Source organism: Ostrinia furnacalis, unplaced genomic scaffold (genome assembly GCF_004193835.3).
Source record: "Ostrinia furnacalis isolate ACB-3 unplaced genomic scaffold, ASM419383v2 OfSCF3323, whole genome shotgun sequence".
Lineage (NCBI taxonomy): Eukaryota > Metazoa > Arthropoda > Insecta > Lepidoptera > Crambidae > Ostrinia > Ostrinia furnacalis.
This window is the reverse complement of record NW_021133562.1, coordinates 1-20,355: the sequence shown is the minus strand read 5'-3', so window position 1 is coordinate 20,355 and position 20,355 is coordinate 1. Positions and strand designations below refer to the sequence as shown.

General features: G+C 35.8%; 4 protein-coding genes across 4 annotated transcripts; all 4 read right to left on the bottom strand.

Annotated features, from left to right (window-relative positions):
• Positions 1 to 494: 494 nt before the first annotated feature.
• LOC114357726 (uncharacterized) lies at positions 495 to 2,476 on the bottom strand. The gene is made up of 3 exons (XM_028311476.1): positions 1,880 to 2,476; positions 1,385 to 1,605; positions 495 to 1,072 (listed from the first exon to the last, which is right to left on the bottom strand). Exons 1-3 carry the CDS (start codon positions 2,035 to 2,037, stop codon positions 567 to 569), a joined length of 885 nt encoding a protein of 294 aa, XP_028167277.1. The 5' UTR covers positions 2,038 to 2,476; the 3' UTR covers positions 495 to 566.
• A 1,700-nt stretch (positions 2,477 to 4,176) lies between these two features.
• On the bottom strand, positions 4,177 to 7,003 carry LOC114357679 (piggyBac transposable element-derived protein 4-like). The gene is made up of 4 exons (XM_028311415.1): positions 6,799 to 7,003; positions 5,164 to 5,214; positions 4,644 to 5,021; positions 4,177 to 4,208 (listed from the first exon to the last, which is right to left on the bottom strand). Exons 1-4 carry the CDS (start codon positions 6,998 to 7,000, stop codon positions 4,177 to 4,179), a joined length of 663 nt encoding a protein of 220 aa, XP_028167216.1. The 5' UTR covers positions 7,001 to 7,003.
• Positions 7,004 to 7,128: 125 nt separating this feature from the next.
• LOC114357677 (uncharacterized) lies at positions 7,129 to 8,088 on the bottom strand. Its single transcript, XM_028311414.1, has 4 exons — positions 7,951 to 8,088; positions 7,816 to 7,865; positions 7,611 to 7,738; positions 7,129 to 7,541 (listed from the first exon to the last, which is right to left on the bottom strand). The coding sequence occupies exons 1-4, from the start codon at positions 8,086 to 8,088 to the stop codon at positions 7,150 to 7,152; spliced, it is 708 nt and encodes a 235-aa protein (XP_028167215.1). The 3' UTR covers positions 7,129 to 7,149.
• A 9,183-nt stretch (positions 8,089 to 17,271) lies between these two features.
• On the bottom strand, positions 17,272 to 18,285 carry LOC114357709 (uncharacterized). Its single transcript, XM_028311456.1, has one exon. The coding sequence runs from the start codon at positions 18,283 to 18,285 to the stop codon at positions 17,272 to 17,274; it is 1,014 nt and encodes a 337-aa protein (XP_028167257.1).
• Between the last annotated feature and the right edge of the window lie 2,070 nt (positions 18,286 to 20,355).

The window sequence follows — 20,355 nt, the reverse complement described above, 5'->3', positions numbered from 1 at the left end:
TTTGGTAAGATAAAATAAGCAAATAATTCAAAGTTTAATTTAATGCATCCATGCTTCATCTGCGATATATTTATTAACTTAATAATATTATTTGCATTGCCTCTCATAAACGCCTCAGGTGTGAGGTACTCATCTTTCTGAGAGGGGCTTAAACGATAAGTCACTATGCGATTTTTAAATGCAGTAGCGACTATATCGATGTTATCAAATTCAGTCTTTATTAAACTTCTAGATTTATGTAAATTTGTTTTCAAATGATATCTGTATTCATTTCTAGACATTTTTATTCGACATTTTTCACATTCAATGTTTGTATCCACTTCATTGCTTTGGTGGGAGAGCGAGGTAGAACGCGATAAAGCTGAGAAAGAAATAAAAAACAATATAATATTACATACCAATATTTTTATATTATTATTATTAGATTAAGTTTTCAATATAATAAACATTGCTTGGTTAAGTACATTTATTTTATTATTTAGTTTTATGAAAAGAAGTGTTTATAGAATTATTACAAGTGATTAAACATGTTTAAAAAATCTTAGATATAAAGTAACTTTAACAAGTTAGTATGTGGAATAACCACTAATAATGTCTGGACGACAATTTTTAAATTCATGTCTCGTAGCTTTAATGAACTGAGTAAGATGCGTCCATGCTTCTGTATCCGAATCAGATTGATTTTTTATTGATATAATGGCATGGCGCCATCTATTCATTGGTTGCACATTTCGAATTTCATCACATCGATAAACTTTTAATTCGATAAAGTGCGAACCATCTTTGTTTGGGTCGCTTTGTCGCGAAACCCCTTGCGGTATTCTTTTAGTAAAATAAGATGTAATTTTAGCTGGCATTTTACCCGTTTTGCGTACAGTTTGTTCAAACTGTTCGTCGTCACTATCACTCCCGAAAACATCCTTTGCAGAGGCTTTAACGATAGGTTCTTGAGCGACTCTGGATGTCCGCTTACTGCTGCTCTTACTCTTCTCTCTCTTTTCAGCCTTCATTTTCTTCATTTCGCCTTTATTGCTGCTGGTCGGGCGTAACTTTTTCAATGCTGGTACTGTATCTTGAAAGGAATAATAAAATATTGGATTGTATTCAAAAAATAGCACACACTGTTTAATTTGTCGTTTGGATGCTTGGACAAATTTCATAAGATGCATCCATGCATCTGTATCACAATTAGTCATATTTTTTATTATAAAGTCTGCTAGTCTTACAAGTTTTAATTGCTCTTGGCTTCCTCTTTTATCTACATCAAAAGTTATTTTGAGAGTAATATAATATTCTCCAATTTTTGATTTATTTATCTGTTGACTATACACTTTCGGATATTTCTGTATAAAGTAACAAAACATATTATTATATATTTTTTTACCTTCATATGTAGATTTATCTTCATCGCTTTCATCTTCACTATCTGTTCCAAATAGTTCATACTTTGAATATTTGCGAGTGGGAGCTGGAGCAATAGCTGCATGTTTACGCTTTTTCGCTGCTTTCGAGCCTGAAGCGAGAGGTGTGTGGGTCTTGTTGATATGATGTGAAGTTGAGGGTTGGGCGACCTCATCTTCAGAATGATCGGTACCATGAGTAGACCTGAAATAACAAATAGTTGTATTTTAATATAATATTAATATTAAACACTGTAAGATGTAATATTTAGCAGGTAGTGAATAACTGAATTGATGCACTAGGTACGTCTCCATCGATTTATAATATTACTTACATAAAACCAGTACAATAAAAAAACAGAATGAATTGAACAGTACTTGAATAGTTGAATAGTCGATAAATGAATGATTAGAAGATTGAATGACAACAACAACGTTAATAATAGAATTGAATAGATACTTAAAATCTAGGTACTTACATTCTGCTAATATCAATGTTTGATAATAACGATTTCCTGAAGATGAACTGCACTCCCTGAACTGGACTGTGACATTTCCTACCAAATCTCAGCTTAAATACATGTAGGATCACATGGGATACTTTCCATATTTGTAAAAATACAATGTGACTAAACATAATTCATAACTGCAGAAATGCAGTGTCAACAATCCCTTTTTTGTAACTTAGCTCCCAATAATGCTTAAGCTACTATTAGAGTGAAACAACGCTATACAAAGTGTATAGGATTTCATCCCATTCGCGCATATTAACATCTAATAGTTTGTAAAGGCCTGGTTTCACTATACCAAACCGACAGATTCTTGTAAAATAAAAAATATCCGATTTATGCATAGCTGTTTAGAACTAGTAGTATAAGATAGTACGATCCACGAAGACGCGCCCCTCCAATTTTTGCTCGACCGAAGCACCTGTTGAGGCTGACGTATCAGTTATTTTTCCTTTTTTTTTACTAGATCCATAATTTCGAAGCGGTATAATGTATAGGTAGAGTGAGCATGGAACTTAAGGTTTCGTTGTCCATATTCTTTCCAGCGTCCGTATTCTGTCACGCAAAAACTACTGAACAGATTTTGATGAAACTTTACAGTATTATTGTTTATAACCTAGAATAACAAATAGGCTATAAACGATCTGTGACAAACAAAATTTTATGCGAGTGAAGCCGTAGGTAAAAGCTAGTTTCATATAATTTAAAATTACTAATTTACTTAGATTTAAAATCGTTTGCGGATATTAAGCTATAGGAAATGACTTCATTGAAGGTACTTTTATTTGAACACAATAAACAAAAAAAAAAAAACAAATGTTTATAAAAAGATGATTGAAACATATAAAACTAATAGAATATTGCCTGTCGTCTTGTGCACATCTTTAAAGAAATTCCCGCAATGATGGTAAGCGAATTCCTACTTAACTATTACGATAATGTTTTTTATGTATGTTTAAATATATTTGACAAGCTCTAATATATTGACTTGTTTTAAAATATAAATACTTTCATTACAGACATCACCTGTTTTCGACTACTCACCAATCCCTGCAGATCAACTGCTTCGACAGAATGTTAGGAACTACTTCGATCATGAACGACCGCTTGAAATAAATGATCGACACAATGAGACCGTCTCTACTCGAAATAATGATAGTACGAGAAAAAGAAAAGCGAGCGATATTTTATATTCATACGTAAGAAAACCAAGTGAAGGACCGAAACCTAAGTTGATAAGACTTCAAATATTCGATATGGATGAATTAAAAAATGCTGAAAATTTTAAGTGTAAATGTGAAGCTAGTATTTGTGCACAACATGTAGTTGACTATACATATTCCGATGAAGTTTATGAATGTGCTAAAGACTTACTCGATAAAATTAAAACTAAAATTGTTTTGTAATATGTACTCAATGTTATAATGTAAAAAATCATAGGTTTTTTTAAATAAATAATTAAAATAATATTTTTGTGTTATTTTCTTTTCATCCTAATACCTTATATCCATTAATACGAGTATAGGTAAATGTTTAAAATTACATAATAATAGAGGTTTAGCGTAAATACTTATTGTTTTAAAAGTATGTTTCATTGAATATGAAAATATGTTTTAATCCAAGTTTTCAGCCTACATCACATGCAAGACATAAGTTATATAGATATAAGATTATAAGTTAATTATTTTCAAAGAAAACAAATATTTAAATTAAGTGAATATAAATATTTAATATTAAATTTAGTGTATGACAGAACCATAATAATTGAAATGACTGTACCTAATAGCAGAATCCGAGCCAACGTTCTTATATTACAATGACTTCCCATTTAGGGATTCGACGTGTAAAATGAAATCAATTGGAAACGATTATGCTGTTGTGAGTAGGTAGGTACCTACTCAATTATCGTTTCTATCAACATTAAAGAAATATTATAATAATGTCTTATTAACTTATTTCACTGATAGATAGATTGAAAACATGGAAAGAAAAACCGTATATTGATACTAAATCATAATGGAACTGATGTTATTTTTTTTAACTTTAAAGACTAAAAAAAAATGGTAAAATTGGGGTAGCTGGATCGAAAGCATTCCACACATTGTTTTCACTCTTTCATTGATTCATTCAACTATTCAGTTTTCATTACTCATCGTACGTAGCCTCGTACGATGAGAAATGAAAACTGAATAGTTGAATACATGAATCAATGAAAAGTGAAAACTAGATGTGTTGAATGCTTTTGATCCAGATACCCCAATTTTACCCTACTGCCATAACCTAAAAGCGTCTCGTACCTCTGAAAAAACAATATTTAATTTTATAGAATTGAAATACCATTGGATATTCTAATTGTGGTTTTGGAACCGACATTGTAATTGATAACATTAAATGTCGTTTCTTTCTTACAGAGAAACTCAATTGTGTTATTTTGACTGTGTCGTCCAAATCACAAAGTATATTGGAAATCATCTTATATACAGGGTGTTTCTTGTAAGGTGTCAAGCCGAAGGCAGGTGATAGGTGTGGACTAGACCTATCGATTTCACCCCCATGTATGTTTTACGATTTTTCATAGTTTAGAAGTTATCGTTAATTTTGTGATTTTTTCAAATTGTATGACCTAGTAGGCTTTANGTTGACGGAATTTTTGAAGAAATTGGGATTGATACAAATGAAATTAGATCCATGTGTGTTTCATAATAAAAATAAAAATATATACTTAGCAATTTACGTAGATGATGGTATTTTGATTGGTAAGGATGANGAGGTTCCTTGCGTACTTGAGAGACGTCATGATATGTGGACAGAAAAGTCACCCTCTTCCGGTCCTGAACTGCCACTACCATGACATTCTCAGATGCTCGGGTAATAAATTGACCTTCTGCGAGAGGACAACTCTGCACCTCTAGAGGTACGTGCTTTCTAGACGCACGGAGTGTCCCCACGCAGTCGGTTTTTTGCCTTTTCAGCCATCGCGCAAGCATAGGGGAGTTGAACCAATTGTCCATGTACAGAGTGTGCCCCAAATGGAGAAGGGGTCGCACCAGTTTTATGACCGTCTGTACGCTTGATGGGATTGAAGCCGGTTCTGAGCCGCGATCAATGTACANACTTTACTGACGAACAGTTAAAGATTATTTTCTCTAACTCGAGATTATTCTGTAACATAGTTTCAAAAGGTAAATGTGCTCGCGATTCGTTGAAGGAATTAATTTGAAAACTGACGAACCTTTTCATTCCGTGACTGTACACAAAGAACGACCAAAGGTACCTTGCGGACTCACATAATTGGTATGTTTTAAGGGGGTGCAGCGCCGACGAAAAATTACGATTTGCTAGCCGAGATAGCGGTGGCGCAACGAACTAACACGATCGCACACGAACTACTTTACAGAGTAGAGACAAAAGAGACTCAATACAGAGTAAAAACACGTATTTCACTAATTTTGCTAAACAAAAGGTGAGTTTATAATACTTTAATTAGGAAAAAGGAAGGATTTGATTTTTTGTTGGTATTGCTGCGAAAATTCTTACACAATAAAAATCCTAACTAATATTCATTCTTCTGATGAACAAAGGCGTTAAAAAAGTTTCGTAAAAGAGTATTTTTCCTAGAGGTTCAATTCAAATAGGCTGTTAACGTAGCGTCTTTCCATTCTATACATGGCCAGAACGCAAGGGTGTGAAACTAATCGAATATAGTTTGGAAATAACTTTTTTTTACTAAACTCTTCCAAACTGTATGAGCAGTTACGCAAATACCGCGTACCTACTACTCTAAATAAAAATGTTATCAATTTATTTATTAAATCCTACCTAATCAGTTTATTTTGAAAAACCACATACCCGCAAGAGTGTTAAAAATCTAGTTTTATGTTGATTCGATAAAATATATTTAAGTAATAAGAAATAAAAATACTCTTAAATGTAATTCCATATTTTACTGAATAAGTATCAAACTAAGTTAAGCGCGCAAAGTTTTGTAAGAAATTGCAACAAAATAGTGAGATTGTATGTGTAAACAAACAATACCATCCATTAAAGGCTCCAGACATCAGTATGGAGCAGAATCAGCGCAATAAAAAAATAGCGCAATACTTTGTTGCAATTTCTTACAAACCTTGCGCACAAAAAGCAAATCTAGTATGAAAATCATCAAACTTCTAATGCTCGTAATTCAGCTCAGACTGAGTTTAGAGGTATACATGCCATAGTAAGTTTGGTTTATTACACTATTTTGTAATCAAAAAACAAAGTTTGGTCGATGGCCGCGCGAAAAAAAAAGACGCCACTTTCCATACAAAATCTGGCATTGCCATTTATTGCAAGAAAAATATAAATAAAATTTTAACTTATTACTTTATCACCAAAGAACCTCGTTCAAAGTAAAATATTTTTTCGTAACAATCGAAGTCATAACAAAAGAGATACTATTTGCATGCTCTGCGCTCTACACTACTCTGTAAAGGATTGACAAACACACATTTGACACTTGACAGCTACGATAAAGCAAAACGCCTGATGATTTCTTCACGGCAAAGTTTTTTTGGGAAAATCAAAAATTCTCAATATTAATGCATTAATACCAAAAACGAAAAAGGGGGCGACCTTCAAATTATTAATTTAAACATTTCCATATAAAAATTATTGCTTCATACGTTAAATTAACAAAGTTCTCGAATAAATAAATTTTCCATATATCTGCATTTTAAATGTTGTTTATCAATTTTTTACGTATTTATTCAAAATTTTGAAAAGGCGGCGACCTAGATCAAGGATTGGGCTACCCTACACAAGTTCCTTTGATGTATTTAAGTCACTAATCGCAGAGCACTCGTGATTTAAAAATATGACAATTTTAAGGATTCTGTGCAGGACCCCCTTAATACCAAACCGCGCGGCTTTTGTTCTAATGTACTGCTTAAAGCCGACGGAACCTTTCCACAGCGTTAGGGATTCATCGATACAAATTTCTTGGGACAGTCGGTACATTTCCTTGAATTTTGTATTTAAATGATCAAGGATTGGGCCCATCGGATGTAGAGGATTGTTAATGATCGGTCCCCTCGACCAGATGAAACGCCACATTCACGTCCCAGTATCGATTTTCACTGAATAACCGACGAAATATGTCTGTTCGCAATATTTGAATTTTCGTAAAACACGATTTTATGCTCTAAAATGCTGCATGATCCAAAATGCGACAAAACCCATATTTCGTCAGCGTTAGTTTTGTACTAATCCCTCGCAAATCTTGGTCGAGAGGCCGAAAGAGACTGGGCATAACGATTGGACTCGACGGCAATATGAGACATTAATATATCATTCGTCCAAAACGAATGTAATGCCTGATACGCATTATCAAAGTGTCGAGTCGGCCCTGTTGATTCTTGCAAAAATCTCTCTTTCACTCCATTCCAGTCACTCATAGGTCTCCATACAAATGCTTCATTGATATCATAATCATTCATTATCAAACCTTCATCCACTCTCATATCATCGTCCACGTTCAATCTCCTTCGTACATTCACTATAGCAGCCAAAATGCGACTTATATCTTGCCTCAGTTGTTCAGGCAGCTCTGCATCGGCAACATATTGTTGCTGTAGCAGTTCACCTCTCATCCATCCTCGTTCACCTCGGCCTCGTCCACGGCCTCGGCCTCGGCCACGCCCTCGCCCCCGTGCTGACACTGCTCCTCTTTCGGACGGAGGTGACGGTAGCACCTCTATTCGGAACCGCTCTGGTGCGGGGGATTGAATTGGTGCAGAGGATTGACCTGAAGCAGGAGAGCGGTCTACCACAGGAGAGCGGTTACCCACTGTTCTGTAATAAAATATATAACATAAGTTAAAATATGTGAAAATTGTTCGCAAAATAGTAAAATGAAAACTATAACTCACAGTGGACTTATTGCGATCTTCGATGCGACGTCGCGCCGATATCCATTCAACTATTACATTAAATAAAATAATGTCTGAATTTAAAACCGCTTCCTTTTTTTGAAGTCGATTAAGAAGTACCTACAAATCACTTACAAAGAAATCTATTTCATCATTATCAACGTCCTCTTCGAGAACGTCGACATCGTCGTCGGCGTCCTCTTCATCTTCGTCGAAGAGAACTTCTTCAAATTCTCGAGGCAAAGGGTTGCCAGGTTTCCACGATCTTTCCATTCTATTCACACAAAAGCAAAAAGATATAACATGTAAAACACAACATGTAATATAATTGATCATCAATATTGAAAATCACCCGATATAATCACAAAATATTCAGAGGCAAACCCACGATAATATATAAATATTTTTTAATATTTTACTTCTTTTCATACATTATAAAAACAAGTAAATAAATAAACGAAACAACTGTTATTTTAATAATTTATCGATATTTTATCGACACGCACTTATCGCACTATCGTAACTTCCCTACTACATGCACACAAAAAATGGCGGACGATTCAAATGACTATTCGGATTTCTATGTTTTTTACTGAATCTGTGATGTTTTTGTTGAAAAATGAATATAATCTACAAAGAACATTTAATTTCCAACAATAATCTAGCATATCGAGCTTATTTTATAGATTTCTTGGGTAATATTCTTATTCGCAACTATTGACAAACAAATTTATTTCGCCAGTTCACAGTTTTGAAGGTGTTGTTTACACTTTACATCACATCTTATGCATAATAATAAAATTATACATAATAATATCCTTCAGGTTCAGAATGTCCAATTCCCAAAATGTCCAACGGTTTCAAAACGTCCAATTCCCGGAATGTCCAATTCTCAAAATGTCCAATTCTCAAAATGTCCAATTCCCGAAATGTCCAATTCCTGAAATGTCCAGTTCCCGAAACGTCCAATTCCCAAAATGTCCAATCTACTATTATAATGGGTTTGTTAAATAAGTCCTCATAGGCTTTCTTAAAAATATTTAATAAATAACCATACTTAAATTTAAATAATCATTTATTTACAAATTATTATTTCCTTTTTAGGTCAAAAGAAAAAATATAAATAACTATACATACTTGTACGAGTACAAAGTGCAGTAGCTACAATTTTTTTCTACGTACTTTTTGCAAATAATACAAATTTTCTATGTTTATGCCGATTTTGCAAAAACTAAACGCATTCGTACAGAAATATATTAATTACTAATTTTTAAGAAAGGCTATGAGGACTTTAACAAACCCATCATAATAGTAGATTGGACATTTTGGGAATTGGACGTTTCGGGAACTGGACATTTCAGGAATTGGACATTTCGGGAATTTGACATTTTGGGAATTGGACATTTTGGGAATTGGACATTTTGAAATAGTGTTGCCTATCGATAGTCGACTATCAATAATCTATCGATAGTCAAACTATCGCAAGACTCGATTGGCCTATCGATAGTATCGATACTGTCGATACTATTGATACTATCGATAGCTCAAAACGAGGCAATACTATTGAATATGTGCAATACTATCGATAGTGTTGTTGCTCGTAAAGAATAAACTATCGATAGTATCGATACTATCGATAGTATTGTCGCTTTTGAATAAAAAACTATTAATACTATCGATACTATCGATTGTTCTAGACTATCGATAGTTTGGCAATTTACAATAGTATCGTTTACAATATTTGGGTATAATAGTCAATAGCCACAACAATAGGGTTATTGGAATACTTGAATTATTTCATATAGTTAAACATAACATTTAATTATATGTTTCCAAAATTGGCAATACATTTTATTTGCCGTACTTAACTAATGCAGGTAGTTTTAAATACAAGTGAGATTATTATTGTTAGTTATTTGTTTAGTTGGTAATTCAAGAGAAACATTTTAAATATTGTAAAAATGAATTTAAACATACCCAATACTATTGCAAATTTACAGACTATCGATAGTCTAGAACAATCATAATAACAAATATCGAAACATAATAACAAATGTTGATCAGCATTCAAAATGCTATCCAAAACAATTTATCTATCGATAGTTTATTCTTCACGAGCAACAATACTATCGATAGTATCGATAGCATTGCACATATTCAATAGTATTGCCTCGTTTTGAGCTATCGATAGTATCGACAGTATCGATAGGCCTATCGATGGAGAAGGCTTTTTCGAATGAAAACTATCGATAGTTTTACTATCGATAGTTCGGCAACACTATTTTGAAACCGTTGGACATTTTGGGAATCGGACATTCTGAACCTAAAGGAATAATATATCTACATGTTTATAAGATCACAAGGAATAAATAAAAACACTGAACTTACCTTTTATTCCACAAAACCACAAAAACAACAATAAAAACCGTAAGCACAAACGTCACTGAACTCGCGGGAAAGACTTGAACTGTCAGCACTTCATTTCTCAATTTTTGTTTTTGAACGAATGAAAGTTTATGATGTCAAATTGAGGTCTAGTTTTTGTCTCCTTTTTTTCTCGTAATCACTTCGTATAAATAAGAAAGGAATAGAGAACTAAAAATGCATTTTTAAATTGGTAGCATTCTCGCGCACATATGCGCGCGCCCCGAGCCAACGGATAGTACGCGCACATTTGCACGTTTCCCGAGCGAGAAGGCTAAGGGCAAGCACCCACGCTTTCCCCGGAATTCCATCGGGGCCAGGAGCAGTGTTCTTAGCTTGTAAGCGTAGGATAGCCGCCCCTAGCTCTTCTTCCGTGACATCGGGCGCATCCCCTGCGTCTGCCTGTGCCACGATATATCTGACTGGGGCGGCGTAAAATCAGACCGGACTTCAGGGAAGAGGGCTGTGAACACTGTGCGAAGAAGGGTAGGACCGATCCTGGTGGTGAGTGAGGGAGCCCGTATGCGGAGCTTGGTCATGACCAGCTTATAGGGTCTCCCCCATGTATCTTGATTCAGGGTGGAGAGAAGTTCCGCCCGTTTTTAGCTGCCCCTATCGCATTCCGGAGCTCCTTCTTCGCTCGTTGGTACTCCTCGTATAGTGGAGCGTCCGTCGACTCATCCCTGTGCCGTCTTCGGCGGTGCCGAGAATATCGTCGCCTGGCTGCAACACAGTCCTCTCTTAATCGAGCTATCTCCGGGGCCAGCGATGATGTCGACGGTGGTCGCCCTCTCATCCAGATCCTTGGGTGGAACCCGTTATCGTGAACTGCAAAAATGTCTGATCCGTTTGAACCATGCAAACACAAATTGATTTCATTTAACTTCGAAAAAAAAAATATATCTGTAGATGCTTCTCTAATTCTCGAATAACATTTCTCAAGACTCGGCGTCCTCTTGTCGAAGCCTATCGAATTAATCGCCTTTCTATAGTGAGAAATGAAGATGTTTGAAACGCAGTTTTATTGCCTCCTCAATTTGCATCTAAAATTACGTCTTAGTGGATAGCAGATCCGGATGCAAAACGTTTCCATTAGTGACCGACCGAAACATGTTATTTTGCCGAAACCGAAACCGAAGGTTCGGTTTCATTGTAATTTCGGCCGAAACCGAAACCGAACCTTTTATAGAATAAAAAAAAAGTCCTTAAAAAGTCGAAAAAATGTTGTAAGCACATTTTTTTCTAAAATTAATATCTCGCCGACCTATAATTACAGGTTTCTACTTTCAAAGATTTATCACAATGAAATTTCAGCACAGTTACAGAGGTTCTGTTTGAAAATTTAACTACCCTATAAAGTGAAAAAAAAATACATTATTTATTTGTAACACAAAGTTAGCGATTTTATAATGGTGGTATAAAATAAAACAAATAAATTTATTATTAAAATATGATGATTTATGTTTATTTATTTTCAGTTACTTACATTTTAATTATACTCACAAATATCACAATAATTTAGCCTCGAATGGCTAATTTAAATATAATTAGATAATCAAAATAATCAAATTGATCAGCTTTGGTAATCATTTTAGCGAACCTTTTTTTATTATGTAAGGTGCATAACATAGGTTATGATAACAAATCAACAAGTATAATATAGTAACAAATCTATACTTATACTTTTTATTTTTTATATCTAATTAAAAATAAAAACAGTGTTTTTGACATACTTACTGAGATCAACAATTTCTTTATTAGGATCAACTACTTATAGATTTAATCTTTGTCATTTATTGTTTACAACAGTCTTATCAACTTTGCTTACAGTACAGTAAGTTTGACTATAGTATTTAAAATAATAATAATTATAGTTACTGAACTAACGCTAACAGTCTTAGTAATCGAAGTTGAACAGTCTTATACAGGGTGTTACTTTGCATTCTTGCCATATTTACAGAGGTTACTATATTACTGATACTGAACACAAATCCGTAAAAAAATAATGCCCGAAAAAATTTTTTTTTAATCTTGTGTATTTTATTTTATCGACAATCTGTTAAACACATCACTAATTATCGTAACGCATGCACATCACTTGTTGGCGATGGCGATGGAGACTTTTTTACTTTTTATTGTATTTTTAAATATCTATTGCAACTATTCCTTCAGGTTCAGAATGTCCAATTCCCAAAATGTCCAACGGTTTCAAAACGTCCAATTCCCGGAATGTCCAATTCCCAAAATGTCCAATTCCCAAAATGTCCAATTTTCAAAATGTCCAATTCCCGAAATGTCCAATTCCTGGAATGTCCAGTTCCCGAAACGTCCAATTCCCAAAATGTCCAATACACTATTATGATGGGTTTGTTAAATAAGTCCTCATAGGCTTTCTTAAAAATATTTAATAAATAACCATACTTAAATTTAAATAATCATTTATTTATTTACAAATTATTCTTTTCTTTTTAGGTCAATAGAAAAAAATATAAATAACTATACATACTTGTATGAGTATAAAGTGCAGTAGCTTCAAATTTTTTCTACGTACTTTTTGCAAATAATACAATTTTTCTATGTTTATATGCCGATTTTGCAAAAACTAAACGCATTCGTACAGAAATATCCGTTTTTAGCTGCCCCTATCGCATTCCGGAGCTCCTTCTTCGCTCGTTGGTACTCCTCGTATAGTGGAGCGTCCGTCGACTCATCCCTGTGCCGTCTTCGGCGGTGCCGAGAATATCGTCGCCTGGCTGCAACACAGTCCTCTCTTAATCGAGCTATCTCCGGGGCCAGCGATGATGTCGACGGTGGTCGCCCTCTCATCCAGATCCTTGGGTGGAACCCGTTATCGTGAACTGCAAAAATGTCTGATCCGTGTGAACCATGCAAATACAAATTGATTTAAATTAACTTCGAAAAAAAAATCTATAGATGCTTCTCTAATTCTCGAATAACATTTCCCAAGACTCGGCGTCCTCTTGTCGAAGCCTATCGAACTCAATCGCCTTTCTATAGTGAGAAATGAAGATGTTTGAAACAAAGTTTTATTGCCTCCTCAATTTGCGTCTAAAATTACGTCTTAGTCGATAGCAGATCCAAAACGTTTCCATTAGTGACCGACCGAAACATGTTATTTTGCCGAAACCGAAGGTTTGGTTTCATTGTAATTTCGGCCGAAACCGAAACCGAACCTTTTATAGAATAAAAAAAAAGTCCTTAAAAAGTCGAAAAAATTTCAGTAAGCCCATTTTTTTCTAAAATGTATATCTCGCCGACCTCTAATTACAGGTTTCTACTTTCAAAGATTTATTTAGTATTCGACGATCGCATACCATTCAATGAGGGTTTTCGCGATTGAAAAATCCGCCAGATGGCAATACGTAGACGCGAGGTCCAATGAGCAGAGTATACTCTAATAATCCAAAAACTCTGCAGCATTCATCCATCCTGAATCCATTTCGAGGTAACTCTAACGAAAGCTTTCCAAATTTTTTATGTATGTTGACCGAGTGTTGTAAACGTCAAGGGAATCAAATGTAGGTACGATAAAATTTATAAAAGAAAGTAAATTTTAAAATAAATTGCACTAAATTTCCTTTAAATTGCAATAGTTAAAGTTCTACAAAAATTTACAGTTGTCGTTTCCTTGAATTTTCAAAAGTGAATTTTCTTCTGGGCCACCCTGTATTATTATAATGTCGTTGTGTGTGTGTCTTTAGTTTGACATAATAACTTGCTTTATGGCACGTTTATGATTTTGAGTTTTGACATCCTTTGAGTTGTTGCCGCTCTTCCAACGTGAAACACGGCAACGTCGCTACAAAAAACATACATTTTGAAAACGATAAAATTAAGTGTGTTGCTGTTACTTGTTTCATAATAATTATTATAAAACTTTATTTTATCCCTTTCTCGCACTAAGCTTTGCGTTTGCGTCTTGAATGGTCAGTTAACAGTGTTGTTGTTTGTACATTTTGTTTCAAGGACAGTAATAATACACTCGCGAGCAAAAGTATGGAATCACTTACATGAAGTTGTTTCCACGCGATCTTGTGTACTAACGAATTTGTTGTTGTTGTCTAGGTCATTCTATGTTTCTTTTGCCGATGACAGAGGATGAAGTGAGATTACAAATACTGTCTTTGAATAATACGAATTCTGAAGGCCCAGACGAGCTGTGTACAAATGTAATTATTTATTTTATTTATTTTATTTTATTTTTCTTTATTCAGAAAACCACAGCTCTTTATAATAATAATACAAACAGGTATTTTTGTTCTTACAGCCAATAATGGATTCTATATATTATTACAATCTCGTAAAAAAAAACAGTCAAAGGGGCAAAAAAAAGAAACATAGGCTTGCATGCAGGTTGTGTGTGTGTATGTGTGTTTATTACATGGTTTCCATACAGGACAGTACATGCAGATTTAAGGGTGTGATATGAACCATATGTAGTAATAGCATAGACCTTATAGTAATGGCTTTCGGTTCAAAGTTAAGTTAATAGAAAAAACATGGTTAGAAAAAATGCACTAACTGTTACGTCTAGCATGGTATTCAAAATAACTCTGCCTTGCCTTTGTTTACATTATATAAAATGAATGTTACAATGTTAGATGCTAAGGCAGCTAAACTATGTATACCTATGATAATATTAATATTAGGTAACGTATAATTAAGGACAGTCTCAAACTATCCTTTAAAATCCGGACGTGTTGCTACGTTATTTATGATGTGAGATGACGGAGTTACCCAGTTAATGTCCGTACTATACGTAATCGTAACTGTTAAATGTTCTGGAACCGTGTCTATGCCTAAACGAATTGGCACAAGAGAAACNAATTCCCACTGGACACCCTTTATTTCTTCTTCACTTCCCAATATTTAAATATACACCGGAAATAATATTCTACTAAGAATTCATAATCAATTTTTTTGTGTTTTAATGCCGGTTTTTTTTTAATCAATCCTTATCAAAATCAACTGTCAAATGTCATTATGCTTTTGGTCCAAACATTAACGGTTTTCAAAGATTTTACATAATTTCAGATTGAAATTTGAGAGTTGAAGGTCATTTTCGTTTTCGGCCGAAAATGAGACTGCAGCCGAAGCTTCGTTTTCGTTTCCGTTTTCGGCTGAAAATTCATATTCGGTCGGACACTATTCAAAACAGATGTTTTAGTGCCTTTTTTGTGTATGGGAACTACGTGTGCAGTTTTCCACACGTTTGGAAAGTAGCCTCCAGTAAGGCATCTATTAAAAATACCTGCAACAGGTTCAGCCAGAGACTTGGAACATCGTGAGAAGAATAATGGCGGTATATTATCAGAGCCGGCCCCTTTTGTGACGTCTAGTTTTTTTAATAGATTTAACACATACATAGCGGTGACCTCAACAGTATGAATCACGTCCTGGGATATATTATCTGATAAGTTACAACTGGGATAGACGGATGCCGGTTCTCTAAAGTTTTTAAGAAAAAAGTCATTAAACGCGTTACAAATATCTAAGTGACTGTCCAAAGTCTTATTATCATAATTCATAACACTGGGATAATCCGAGTGCCCATTCCTGCGGGATTTTACATAAGACCAAAATAATTTAGGATTAGTTTTTATATTATTTTGTGACTGTTTTATGTGTAGATCATAGCAAGTTTTCTGCAGTGCCTTCACAGAGGCTCTTAAATTAGAAAAAAGTTGGTAATCTACCGGATTATTATGAAGTTTCCAATTACGATGATGTCTTGATTTTTCTTTAATTAGATTAATAAGGCTCTTATTGTACCAAGCTGGATAAGTGCGGGAGCTAGAGATATGAGATTTTGGAACGTGCTCGTCAATTACTCTATATAAGATGCGGTAAAATTTAGCAATTATATCATCTATATCAGATAAGTCCAGTATAAAAGACCAGTCTTCGTTTAAAAGATGTTGATTAATTTGTGTGTAGTCAGCTCGCGTATATTGATATTTTAATCGCGATTGCGGTCTCACAGGAGGAATAAATAAATCAGTGGCACATATTTCTAATGAAGGGTGATATTTGTCTTCAGTAACCGTAGGAGTGTTCGATCTACTAGTTTCCAGAGTGATATTCGAGAATATGAGATCCAAAATGCCATCATGGTGGTTTTTAATGAAGTTGTATTGAGTAAGCCCTATATAGGAAGACAATTCAATGAAATCCGATGCCGCAGACTGAAGGTCGGAAGACCCTTTTTTCAGTATTATCGGTTCTTCTGTGCTCCAGTCAATACAAGGTAAGTTGAAGTCACCTGCTATAATTATATGGTCATCACAGTTAATGGAGGAAATATGTTTCACCATCTCGGCAAGCTGCTGAAGACATAAAGGAATTTTAGAATTCGGTGGAATGTATACAACAGCTATGTGCAGATCGTTTGTGGAATTAAGTGACTTTGCTGAAATTGTCACCCAGATGCATTCGAGCAAGGGTCTTTGCCACTCTGGCCGAGGACGAGCCTCCAACTTTTGAGAACATAACACCATTACTCCACCACCCAAAGAACCACGATCGCGCCGGAAGACATTATATTTAGTGCCACAAATTTTGCTATCCAGGACACCTTCACACAACCAAGTCTCTGTAAAAAGGCCTATATCGCAGTCAGAAAGCAGCATATTATTATAAAAAGTGTTAGTTTTAGTACGTAAACCTCGTACATTTTGGTAAAACAACTGAAGTTTGTTGCGAAAATTTATATGTGTACTAGCCATTTTTATTTTGGTAAAAGTAATAGTACTTGTAAACAGAAATATGTAGAAATTGAACTGAGTAAACTAAATTGCATCTTAGTGTGAATTCGTAATAATAAAATTACATAGGAAACTGAGGATGTGCAGTAAATATACTTAACATTTATGGTGAAAAGGTGTGAATTTTGTGTTGGAGTGTGTGGTATGAGTGTGAGTGCGCTGCATGCAAGATTAAATGAAAAGTTACATAGGTTAATAGTAAACGACAAAAAATTATAAATAAAATTAAAAATGATCAAAGGTCCAGCTAGGCGATTTTCTCTAAATCTGCAGTCGAAGATATCACTATCGGTGGGGTTGAATCGCTTCTTCGAGCGAATATCCTGCAGTTTTTTGTCCAGATATACTTGAAGCCTGATTCTTTGGCTTTTAGCTTGCATGCTGCGAGGAGACCCTTATTCTCTCTAGTAAGGTGTTCATTTACATAAATTAGGTCAGTATCCTTCCCGAGCTCAACATCCTTGGCCACGATAGTGCGTCGCTTGCGAGCGGCAGCTATTATTTGGTCTTTAATTGCACGTTGTTTTAGTCTGACTATAATAGCGCGTCCACGCCCAGCACTCGCGGGACGCCTAGGTTGAACACGATGAGCGAACTCCATGTCATCAGGGGTAATGTTGACACCAATATGCTTGAATATTTTCGTGGCTACATCAGTGGTGTTCTCCAATTTATTTTCCGGTATACCAACCAATTCTATATTCTGAAGTCGCGTCCATTGCTGTTGCCGGGAACATTCCTCTTCCAGATGTTTGATGCGGGAAGTACAGGACGCCAAGTCCTTTTTGAGGCTAGAATTTTCACTCTTTACGACCTTCAGTTCAGTAAGGATGTTGCTTTGAGCTTTCCTAAGATCACTATTTTCCTTTCTTAAGTCCTCGAACGTTTTGTTGAAAAACGTTAAAGAGTTCTGAAATTCAATCAACTGCAACTTGACACCGCTGATCTCATCAGCGAGATGTTCGCTGATGGATGCCTTAAGAGTACTTGCGAGCTCCTGTCTTATCACGGCTCTTAAGGTTGCCTCCGTAACATATTTTTGTGCATGTAGGTCACCATCGCTGGTCTGAATCCCTGATGTTTTGGATTTATTGCGCAGGGTAACATTGCTTATTTGGTCGTCCGTGTCACTTCCGTCCGCCCCACCCCCGGCCGTGCCAGACGACGACAGCGCCCGCAAAGGCGTATTTGTGTTATCCGACTTTGGTAGTCTGCTGACACATTCTGGACATTTCCAAGTTCGCTTGGCGTCCTGTGACATAGTTCTAAACCGCTGGGATGTAATACTAGCACATTGCAAGTCGTATTTTTGTTTACAAGATGGGCAATTAAGATAGTCCTTGCCATTTATTGTAGCATTGCAGCCTGAGCACTTATTAGTGTTAGAAGCCATCCCATACGCCAACGAAATCAAGCGAAATCAAGCTGAGAGGTAAACAAACCGGAGCAACGCAGCTAGTAAGCGTAGTGTCGGCTGGCTCGGTGCGGCGAAACCGGTATGAATCACTATACGCAGTGACGTCAGATGTTTACGCCGATGCTCGCTGCTCGCCGCTCGCCGCGCGCCGTGTAACGTTCGCCGTAGGTAAAATTCGCAATCAAATATTGGCTTAATACTCACAATATTGTAAGTTTTCAGGTATGATGATTACACTGTTGCGTAGCTTATATATCGGTTTTGAGAACTGAGCATTGTCCGGATCAAAAATACTGTGTTAAACCAGAATTACAATTAAAATATTACGAGAGAGGAAAAAACGATGTTGCCTCTTTGACCGTCGGCACGGAATGGAATAATGCAGCTAGAAACACGATTTACAGCCGGTACGTAGACAGCAAAACAATAGAGCAAAGCATTATTAGAGTTAAGTTCCGCTATTACAAATGCTAATAAGTTGTAATAGACAATAAGGTCAGGGCTGAACGGGGAATGGGAACGGGGCTTGAACCCACTTAAAACCAGGGTAAGCCTGCTTTCATCCTGCTGCCACCACCAGGCGGGAAATGTAAACATCATCATACAACCGTTTTTTCTCTTGACTGTTTCACTGCGCCCTTATCTAGCCGGTCTGTCCGGCACTCAGATTTCGTTGCGAGTCCAATGACAGTTTAACTTTCCCCGGTACAAACTTGACCTTCACTGGTTGGGTTTTTACTGGCGTTCAAGCTGTAGAACCTAGCTACACAGGAGTTGCAGCGGTGGGAACGAGAGGTGGGAATAGTCTTGTAGCCAGTCGGTTCACTATCTACTAATCACTGTGGTGTCTAGATCTAATTTGTCTGTGTCCATCGGTTAAATGGTGGACCATTTTAAAAGGAAGCAAATTTTCCCAAACTTGCCTGAATCTTATTGAAGGCAACGAGTCGCTTTCGACAAAGTTAGCGTTTTGAAATCGAGTTAAGATCCATTAACTATTCGTGGTTTAATTTTCTCCAAGATGAGGTTTTAATTCCACTTCTCTTTAAGTTGCTTTCGGAATTGGGCACAACTGCTCTTGTTTATTAAAGATGAAAGGTTGGTGATATTTTTCATATTCCATTTCACTTTGCTTTCCCATCTTCTCTTACATTACTGCACACGTAAACACTCATCATATACAATATCGGCTTACCCGGGCAAATCTATCAAATTTTGGATTCATTTCAGTAGCTGCTTTGCAATTGCTTGCTGCTTTAAAATGCTTGCGCTGCTTTGGCTTAGAATTCATTCATATTCATATTATTTATTTGCTAACTAATTGTAGCTAGAAGATCGAATTCGCCCAGTAGGGCGATCTAACTACATGAAATGGTTTTTATTTAAAATAGAAAGACCCGTGTCTTTCTATGTGTCTAGGTATGTCTTGACGCGATATTTATGAATGAGTTACATTATGTACTCACTGCTTGACGTTTAGTTATAATGGGTGGGACGCGAATGATTAAAATCAGTTTTTAATGTTATACATTTCATGTAGGTAGATGGGGAGTAGAAGGGAGAGTGCATAACAAAACTAATCTTACTAACCATTGGCTTGCCTTTAATTAATTATAAGATCAAATTAATGTTATGGTACTATCCCATGTGCCAACCTCACCTGCTCGCGCCAACAGCCGGCTGTTGGCGGCAGCGGCGTGGCTCACCGCGAGAGTGAGACGCTCCGCTGCGGTGCTCCCTGCTGTCTTACTGACGAGGCTCTGGCTTTAACTAATATTTATGGCTGTCTTTTACTAACATTGTATGTCATGTTATAGAGCTTGCAGATGGACTAACCAGGCTGGCAGTGTGTGGCAGCTAACTTGTTTATAAATGTGGAAACATCTCATTCACACAAAACACAGATGAGCCGTG

Excerpts from the sequence above, each read along its gene's own strand:
- LOC114357726 (XM_028311476.1), bottom strand. The coding sequence starts at position 2,037 with ATGTTTAGTCACATTGTATTTTTACAAATATGGAAAGTATCCCATGTG. Across the intron at positions 1,606-1,879 it reads AACATTGATATTAGCAGAAT|GTCTACTCATGGTACCGATC; the intron begins GTAAGTACCTAG and ends TTGTTATTTCAG. Across the intron at positions 1,073-1,384 it reads AGATAAATCTACATATGAAG|ATACAGTACCAGCATTGAAA; the intron begins GTAAAAAAATAT and ends ATTCCTTTCAAG.
- LOC114357709 (XM_028311456.1), bottom strand. The coding sequence starts at position 18,285 with ATGTCACAGGACGCCAAGCGAACTTGGAAATGTCCAGAATGTGTCAGC.
- LOC114357677 (XM_028311414.1), bottom strand. The coding sequence starts at position 8,088 with ATGGAAAGATCGTGGAAACCTGGCAACCCTTTGCCTCGAGAATTTGAA. Across the intron at positions 7,739-7,815 it reads AAGATCGCAATAAGTCCACT|AACAGTGGGTAACCGCTCTC; the intron begins GTGAGTTATAGT and ends ATTTTATTACAG. Across the intron at positions 7,542-7,610 it reads GTCACCTCCGTCCGAAAGAG|GATGGATGAGAGGTGAACTG; the intron begins GAGCAGTGTCAG and ends GAGGTGAACGAG.